General features: G+C 37.1%; 1 protein-coding gene across 1 annotated transcript; it reads right to left on the bottom strand.

The window, feature by feature from the left end:
• Positions 1 to 970: 970 nt before the first annotated feature.
• Positions 971 to 9,463, bottom strand: Smp_029390 (ATP synthase subunit beta vacuolar,putative). The gene is made up of 7 exons (XM_018791278.1): positions 9,335 to 9,463; positions 7,979 to 8,227; positions 7,397 to 7,941; positions 6,144 to 6,377; positions 4,639 to 4,743; positions 3,232 to 3,361; positions 971 to 1,633 (listed from the first exon to the last, which is right to left on the bottom strand). Exons 1-7 carry the CDS (start codon positions 9,405 to 9,407, stop codon positions 1,509 to 1,511), a joined length of 1,461 nt encoding a protein of 486 aa, XP_018645554.1. The 5' UTR covers positions 9,408 to 9,463; the 3' UTR covers positions 971 to 1,508.
• Between the last annotated feature and the right edge of the window lie 357 nt (positions 9,464 to 9,820).

The raw sequence follows: 9,820 nt of genomic DNA, 5'->3' as shown, positions 1-9,820 counted from the left end.
CATCCGTTAATTATCAACTACATATAGAAAACAGAATTGTGTACTACAGGCCACATTTCTCTTCATTCAGAGCAAGTATCATTTTTTTGCTTTATTTACGGTTCTACTATGTATGTATGTTTAAAGTGATATTGTGGTGTGACCTACTTATATCGACATAAGTAGTATATATAGTGACTAAGGAATAAAATATCTGATAGCAGAAGATTGAGAAGATCAAAAAGAGAAGAATAGAAATAAAAAAGCAATTTGTATGGAAATCTAGGAACAATGAAGCCTGAGACAATTGAAGAACATTTCGCATATAGAGTATCACATAGTATGGTTTTTGTATTTGACCAAGTAACTTTGTAATTTGTGCTAAATACATAATTGGTTGTACTCACCTATGTTCTCATTCACATTATTTATTATTTATTTAAACACGTAAATATTGGTACAAGGAAGCACCAGATACATATGCGACACACAAATTTCATTCGATTTGCTTGAGGGCTGTGATATAACCCAGGTGCCCAAAACGAAGCTGGTGGTTTTCTTAGGGGACCACACCTGGAGCCTTTGACCGAAAGATCTGATCCACAAGGCAGTGGAACATCGTGAGGAGATGCAGTCCCATGGTAGCCGGTCATCAACGACTGATTCGTACGCCATTTGTTCCTTCAGGATACTGGAGCCAGCCTATGTGCACTATTGGTTTGGAATCAGGGTTTTCCAACTCTCTTAGGTGGACTCGCCTTGTCCACCAACCCGGTTAAAGCGCCGGACATTCGCTTTTCGTCCTCTCAATTTCGTAAACCCCCCGCCACGAGAAGGCAGTGAGTAGGACTTCCTTGGAAGAGGCTATATATTCGCTGGCCATGTGAGAGCATTTCGAGAGGGAGAGCGGACTCTCCCCACTCTCGGCCGTACCAGGGCATTTGGGGGCTCTCATTCACAACAATATTACTGATAGAGAACAAATATTATTATTATTATTATTATTATAATTGTTCAATATTGGTAATAATTAGAAGTTCTGCACACAAAATCAAATGAAAGAAGAAAAAAACAGAAGCCTATAGCTTTATATTGAAATGAAACCTTAACCACTAGTATGTTTATATTATGCTTATAGTTTATTTCAAAAATTGCAAAACACTGGAAAGATTTAATGTATGTAGTAATGGGTAAAGGAACCATCAGAAGTGAAGTGAAGTGGTTGAACATCAAAGAACAAAGAAAATACAGTGTAATAGAAAACTATCATGCGGGAGCTTTGTAAATGGAATGAACATTGAAACAAAATCAAAAATCATAATGATCATGAGTAAGTAATTTGTGATGACTGAATAATGTCACCATTAGAAGTAATGAAAATTATAAATGATAATGGTTAGGGCAGAAAATAAATAGGAATGTAAAAGCTGACGACAATATCCGAGTTTACTTCAACCAATAAATAATGCAACTTTCATAGTAGGAATATTCACAATCCAGGATAATAGGGTTAAAAATCAACTAATCAATTAACGAGGATAGTATTTCTCTAATATTTTTGATGGAATTCGTTTTAACAATTCTTTCGGGAATATACGTAAGAGTTCCCAACCAACATCTAGTGAGTCGAATACACTACGGTTTTCATAAGCACCTAATTTAATTAGATACAACAAGAAAAACAGAACATAAAAAACTAGTGAGTCCTAAAACAACTCAACTGGTTGGCATATACACGACTAAAGTAGTCAACTGAAAGGCCATCAATCAAAGCTAAGTAACAATCAATGTCGACTGAATAACTCAATAATACGAATGTGAGTTAAGGCTTGTACCTTATTTATTATTTATTTATTTAAACACATAACTATTGGTACAAAGAGGCACCAGATACATATGCGCCGCAAAAATCTCATTTGATTTGTGTGAGGGCTGTGATACTGTCCAGGTGACAAAACTGAAACAGGTGGTTTTCTTAAGGGGCCACACCCGTAGTCTCCGACCTAAAGGTCTGATCCACAAGGCAGTGGAGCATCGTAACGAGATACAGTCCCATGGTAGCCGGTGACCAACGATTCATTCATACGCCATTAGTTCCCTCAGGATACTGGAGCCCATTGGTTTGGAATCAGGGTTTTCCAACTCCCCTAGGTGGGCCTTCCGTGTTTACCGACCCGGTTAAAACGCTGGACATTCGCTTTTCGTCCTCTCAATTTCGTAAACAACAGTAATGACACGAGAAGGCAGTGAGTAGGACTTTCCTGGTAGAGGCTGTATATGTGTGGCCATGTGAGAGCATTTTGAGAGGGAGAGCGGACTCTCATCACATTCGGTCGTACCAGGGCGTTTGGGGACTATGGCTTTTAGCCGCAAACTCGTTTTACCGGGTTCCTCATGATAACTACGATTAGAGGTTGGAGATACTGAGTGATACAGCTTAGATGAAATTTTCATTCACCCTCTCAGTCTTCATCTTATATATCGTCAAAAGTTTTGTACTTCAAGTGTATCACTTCTTGCTGAATCGTAGTCTACAGTTATAAACTATATTTGTCAAAATATCAGCGACTGAAGTTAAAATAATCCAACTGTTTCACACTGCAGTTTCATCCGAGCGTCTTCAGGGAAATGATTAAAAACTCGAAATTCCTTATTTTTATTCCAATCGCTGACATTTCTACGAGTACAATTGTCTTAGCAATACTTCTAGTTAACTCGGTGTCCAACAACTTTAAATCTACTAGTTCAAACAATTGTACACATAAAAAATATACCATTTAGGGTTTAGGTTTTTCCACTTTCAGTTATACAACTACTATTTAAACTCATTTATTACTCATCTCGTTGATTTCATCTCGCTATGTTGATTTCGTATGGTGATGTGGGGTGATGAGCATTTCTATCAATCTCTGTTGATTATGATTGACTAACTGTGAGGCGTAACTCCGCCTGTAGCTCTTCTAGAGTTACTGCCGGTCCCAAGCCCGGGTAAAGGAGGAGGGTTGGGCATGGGGTTAGCGACCCCATCCCGTAGAAAAGCTAACTCGCTAAAAAACGCTAACCAAAACTGTGAGGCGTGAATACAGAATAAAACTAAATCATAGTTATGAGTTGATGTTGAGGATTTCCAATCTAAATTGGATCGTATATGTAATTTGTTCTCGATTACACACAGAAGTGGGTATTCCTAATACTAAGACGTTTGAATTATGACATTTCCACGAAAGAGATTGTCTAGATAATTGAACTAACCTTGAGAAATGAAATTCTTCTCAAACTTTGTCAGAAATTCTAAATAAAGTAAGTCCTCTGGGCTTAATGCTTCTTCACCAACAACAGCTTTCATTGCTTGGACATCTTTTCCTATTGCATAACATGCATACTGTTAATCAAAAGAATAAAGAGGAGAAAATGAAGGGATGAGTTATGAATACGTAAATATTACAAATATGAAGATGAATGAATGGTAGTGAAACTTAGCACCTATGAAAAAAGTTCACGATATGGAATTAAAAGTCATACTGTATGTGGACCAATCACAATGTGTTTAGCTTCTGAAAGTTTAGCAACCGCAAGAGTAGCTCCAGACAGAAAATAAATGATTAGAAATGATCAACAGCTTTTATGTAAATTCTTACAGTACCCAAAAGGAAGAGCTTATGTCCCCATCTATTCGTCAGAATCAAGTTTCTAAAATAGTCGAGAAATTCATGTACCTCAGAAGCTGTATGAAAGCTAGCAACGTTGCAAGAGATAAAATCAAACATTCCTTTGAGAAAGCCGGGGCACGGCTGACAATTGAAAGGTTCACAAAGGAAGTTATATGAGGGTGGGGACAATCCTGTAATGTAAGCAATTTTATGCTGAGGTTGCAAAATAAGGCCTCTTGAAGTTGGATATCCCTGACGAGTGGAGGTAAAAATTGGAAAGATGGTCAATTTGCAACAAGATTCAACGAAATGTCTGAAAATCATAATTCTTTGGACGGTGTTCAACAGAACACATAATCTAATGCTTTGAGACGTTTGTTTGAAGACAGGTCTTTCGTATTTCAAGGGATTGAATGGTGAACTACAATAAGATGGCTACTGGCTTCAATTTAGAACATATCAAGTCACTGAATGGTTTGATCTTGGGACTCCAAATAGAATCTCGATGGGCCAATGAACATTTTATTGGTATAGTTACTTTTTATAGTTACGGAAGATGGTAACAGATGAACCATCGCTCTGTTAACAGTTTTTAATGGAAACCTTTGAGATGAGTTTTGCAATGTATTGTCAAGCCGATGTACGACGGCGATACCGTTTATTTAATTATGGTCCCCATTATGATCGGAAACGCTCTACATTATATTAACAATCCTTTCGAATACAGAGAGTAGATATCGTGTCACCGTAATAAACAATGGACAAAAAAATCTATCATTAGCTTCGATTTGATGTTCCAGTATATCTGTAAGTGATATTCTACCGTTAAAGAATTCCTTTGATGAGTATTTAACTGAATAGCGTTATCCTCTACTCCTCATCGACATTGGTCGTACCTACTTCAACAGTGACAACCGTGAATTGCTCACGGTAAATTAAAGAAACCGACTCAGACCATAAACATCTCCGTACGCACACCAACTATAAATTTAAGTAAACAAAAACTTACCAACTGATTGGACACATCAGAATGATCTTCACGAGTCATATTCACACCAATGGCAGATTTCATCAAACGTGACAACGACGGTAACACATTGATTGGAGGATAGATCTATGCGATTTTTCATTCCATACAGATGATACAAATATTCCCATCAAAAAAAGATATGGTAATAGTCAAATAATGAGTAATTTATAGTGTTAGAAAAAATTAACCATTCGTTCAAACACAAATATTGCTACTAAGAGACACCAAGATATATACGCGCCACATAAATCATTAACTTTATGGGTGGGTTGAGATATCCCCCGGGTTCCCAAACTGATGGTTTTCTTAGGAGGCCGCCCCCGAGCGCTCGACTTACAGATCAAGTCCACGAGGCAGTGAGGCAACGCTAGATATAGTCTTATAGCAGCCGGTGACCAAGAATAGGTTTGTACGCCATTCGTCCCCTTAGGGTAGTGGAGACCATGTACACCATTGGTTTGTAATCAGGATGAACCCTTCGCACAGGACAATACGGTTTAAGCGCCAAAAATTCGCTTTTCGTCCTCTCAATTTCGTTAACAACAGCCCACCGCAAGAAGGCAGTGAGTAGAACTTCCTTGGTAGTGGGTATAAACGCGTGGCTCTGTGAAAGCATTTCGAGAGGGGGAAGGGACTCTCCCCACCCTCAACCATACCAGGGCATTTGATGACTACAAGAAATAACTTAGCCGAGATTCAATATAATCATCAAAAGTTGTTATTTATAAAAATAGACTACTATTGATGTATCATTACTAGTTAATGTAACGCATGGAAGTTAATTAATTCTTCTTTTTACTAGATAATTTATGTTTTAAAAACTCATAGTAGTACATCATTAATTTTGCATGAAACATTTCTAATGAACTTGATGCGAATAAATAGAATGTTTAAGGTTGTAAATTAAAAATGAGTTCATGTAGCAAAGTAAATGTGTTTATGTACATGTGTGTATCACTGTTCTTAAGAAAAAATAAATTTGGTTATAAAAATTGTAATCACACTGGATAACAAAAAATAAAAAACCAAACACCACTATCACATTTGTAGGTTGTTAAATTTAAAATGATCTGACGCTTATACGGTAAATAATCCTTAAATCTTCGTACTGATATGATTCAAGTCATAACATAGGTTGACATAACTGAGTATAGTTAGATTGTGGCTAGCAGTAGAATCCATGGTGTATGTCTAATTCTACTAGGTAATCGTCGAGTGGATCTACCAGTATCACGACACTGATGTTAAAACTTTGATTCGAACCTAGTACCTAAAACCGCAAACGCCGAAATGTAAGTCAAATAATTCGCAGCTAGGATTAAACGAGTGTCACAGTTTCAATATCTGACAAAATTGAAGACATTAAAACCTTGATAAATTAACTATACTGAAGTGTGTGCTCAGTAAACTTAAAAGTGTAATTCATATATGGGAATAAATTAATTTACAACCTAATAAGTGAAATATTGCAGTTTTTCACTAACCTGCCTGTTATGTAATTGACGATCAACATAAATTTGACCCTCTGTAATATAACCTGTTAAGTCAGGAATAGGATGAGTAATATCATCATTAGGCATAGTTAGAATTGGGATTTGCGTGATTGACCCTGATCGACCTTCGACCCGACCAGCTCGCTCGTAAATTGAAGCCAAGTCAGTGTACATATAACCTGGGAAACCACGACGTCCTGGCACTTCCTCACGAGCTGCTGATACCTAAACGACAAAGATCATTTTATAAAAGAACCTGATAGTAAAAATAACTGTAAATAATCCTATATTCTCAGCAGAAACGATGGTTATCCTTTCCAGACCGTTAAATATTCAAATACGCTAAAAAGTACTTTCTTCGACGTATGTTTGATGCTTCACTCTACCACATGTTGTCTTTAAAGATAGGGTACAGTAGGGCTGATAATCTAGAATGGGCAGCTGAGTGAGAATATTAACTGGTTTACTAAGTAGTCAAATTGTTTGATAGGGAGTCCATCAAAGCAGTTTATGTGAAGTGAGACTTTTGAGGTCAGGTACGGGGCTCTAGTAAAGAAAAGTGTAACTATTAATGCGAATGCGTACCTGCATCAAGTATGTTAAAAACTGCACGGACTGATATTACATTAGTAAATCAGTCATGTGCAACGTAGAACCTAGAAATGTGCAATGGCTCAAGTAGATACTTGTGTGTAAATCAAGATCCCAAAGCATATTATCAAGTCCAAGAGCAGTGGTGGTAGGAAAAAATCACTTCAATGGGCCATTGCATCATATTGTGAAGATTGTTTATCCGCATATATTTTGAACTAAATTCGAATTTTTGGTTTAGAAATTCATATAAATCTATATATCTCGCCCCATAATCTTTGTCTACTGAGTGATGGCTCAAAGCTATAACTTATTCCAGTGTCTAAATAATCGTTAAATAACAATTATCTCCACAACAAGTGTAGCGTAGTGTGGCGACTCCTCTACAATTTTCCGAGTTAATCTGGCACATAAAACTTGACACTTATGGGAAATGACAAAACAATACGGATCAATAACCGTATACCATAATATGAAGACTACAATTACAAAGCGTAGAACAGCAGTCCATGAGGCAATATGGAGATGTGAGCCATCTCTTGATTTACACACCGTTTCAATTAGTAGTTGGCAAATCCAGACTCCCCACCGAGATTATAGTCATTTTACTCAGTTCAAAATACGATACATTTATGTAACACTTTATCACTTACCTCACGCAATGCTTCTGCGTATGAACTCATATCGGTAAGGATTACTAACACATGCTTTTCACATTGATAGGCCAAATATTCGGCTGTTGTAAGAGCGATTCTAGGTGTTATGATGCGCTCGATAGTTGGATCGTTCGCCAAATTTAAAAACAGACACACATTCTCCATTGAACCATTTTCCTTAAAATCTTGCATGAAAAACCGAGCAGTCTCCATATTAACACCCATTGCTGCGAATACAATGGCGAAATTGTCTACATCACTATCTGTAACGCTTTTTCCGGGTAACTTGACTAGACCAGCTTGACGACATATCTGGGCAGCGATTTCATCGTGAGGTAGACCAGAAGCGGAAAATATAGGGATCTTTTGGCCACGTGCAATCGAATTCATCACATCGATGCTTGATATGCCAGTTTGGATCATTTCTTCTGGATAAATGCGTGACCATGGATTTATTGGTTGACCCTGAATGTCAAGGTAATCTTCTGCAAGGATTGCTGGACCTTTATCTTTCGGTTTTCCAGAACCATTGAATATACGACCTTAAATACGCCTGAGATTTACGTAAACTAAACATACCTAGCATATCTTCTGAAACAGGTGTACGGAGGATATCTCCTGTGAATTCGCATACAGTGTTCTTCGCATCAATGCCACTAGTACCCTCGAATACCTGAACAATGGCCCTTTTGCCGCAAACTTCTAAAACTTGTCCCGTTCGCTGACTACCATCAGCAAGAGTTAGTCTCACAATCTCATCAAATTTAGGAAACTTTACATCATCAAGTATGACGAGAGGTCCATTTACTCCTGAGACGGTTTTGTAAGCTGCAAAATGTTTTAAAAGTCAACTAAGGAATAACTGTAATCAAAGAAGTGATGAGTCAACAAGATTGACTGTTGATTATTACTTTGTGACCAGTGTAAACAGACAGAACTAAACTAGGATGCCTAATATAGTGTTACACATACTTAAGACTTGTGTGATATTTTGGATAATGACGGGGAACATTGAAATATGTTAACTACAACTCATCAACCACTATAAAAATGTTATTCGAAGTATGAACTATACATATATACTTTTAAAATACACTGCGTAATAAAATGATTACCTAAAGTATCTTCACTAATTACCTCACAATCACGAGTTCTTATTCCCCTGTGATCGTCTTATTTTTATTTTCTGTTCATACATCGGGACGATTAATAAGTGGAACTTATAGTGACTATTAAGCAATCATAGGGTCAAGCGAAATACAATTTATCTGAGTTTTCCTCACCCAGTTCTTCACAGATTTCTAACTTCCGGTTAAAGTAATAAAAACTGAACATTATGGATCATAACTGGCCAAATGACATACACGCGGCTAACATTATTCTTAACTAAGCAATTTAGTGTAGGATATATACAGGTAAGTTTTATTCATTTGCTAAACTTTTTCAAGGGAATTCTACAAGAGATGTGCATATTTTTCATAGAACCAATGTTACTTGAACTGTCATTAAAACATGATCCTTTAGGTCACAAGTGAATGAGATTTCCGAGGAACAGCTAACAAAATGGACGCATATCCACTAGAAAATTCCGTATCAAGATCTTTTCTTCTGATTTTATTAACTTTTCTGATGAAATATTGTTCCACAGATAGTTTCTTGAAGTTACACTTCTGGTATTGAGAAAACTATGGCAAACCACAATCTCATGAGTCTTGGTTATTACTACTGCTGTAGTAAGACTAACGCGAAAAATCAAAACCGAGATCTTTAATGTCACAGAGCATCTATAAACTTTTGAATTAATGTGGAAATGACTACAGAAAGAAGACACAAGAGTTAGCAGGAAAAAAGTCCTGACTATCAGGAACGAGAAACTATGATTGATCATTATTAATGAGTAAAAGTAAACCATATCATCGAAGGTAATGAACTCACTTATGCGAGGCTGTGATATGTAGTCTCTGGAAACGGCTTGTGAGTGAACAAAATTTGCTGCCTTCCGATCCATCTTGATTGCCAGACCATAAACGAAACGTCTTCGTAATACGCGCTCTACAATACTACGAAGTGTAAATTCTCCACACAATATTCAATATCTTCACAGTGAGTTAGCATAAAATAAACGAACTGTTTATGCTTTCATGGTGAAATCTCAGAAGCACAACATGATAAGAAGCTGGCTATGTTCAGCGCGTCCTTCTTATTTTACAGATCCAGTAATTCGTCTAACGAAGTAACGGATACCCAAGGATTGACAATGCTCAGGTCTGTAAACCTCTATAATCGAGGGTTCCAAACACGATCAAACCAGAGGTTGTTATGGGTGAGCTAGAAGATAGTAAGTACGTCGAGAAGCCCGTGAACTAAGCTAACTAGATGTTATGAGGGCTGCGTAGAACAGCTTACCCAATAGTGATCTGA

Source organism: Schistosoma mansoni, assembly GCF_000237925.1.
Source record: "Schistosoma mansoni, WGS project CABG00000000 data, chromosome 3 unplaced supercontig 0124, strain Puerto Rico, whole genome shotgun sequence".
NCBI lineage: Eukaryota > Metazoa > Platyhelminthes > Trematoda > Strigeidida > Schistosomatidae > Schistosoma > Schistosoma mansoni.
The sequence above is the reverse complement of the archived record's forward strand: the minus strand, read 5'-3'. Positions and strand labels throughout refer to the sequence as shown.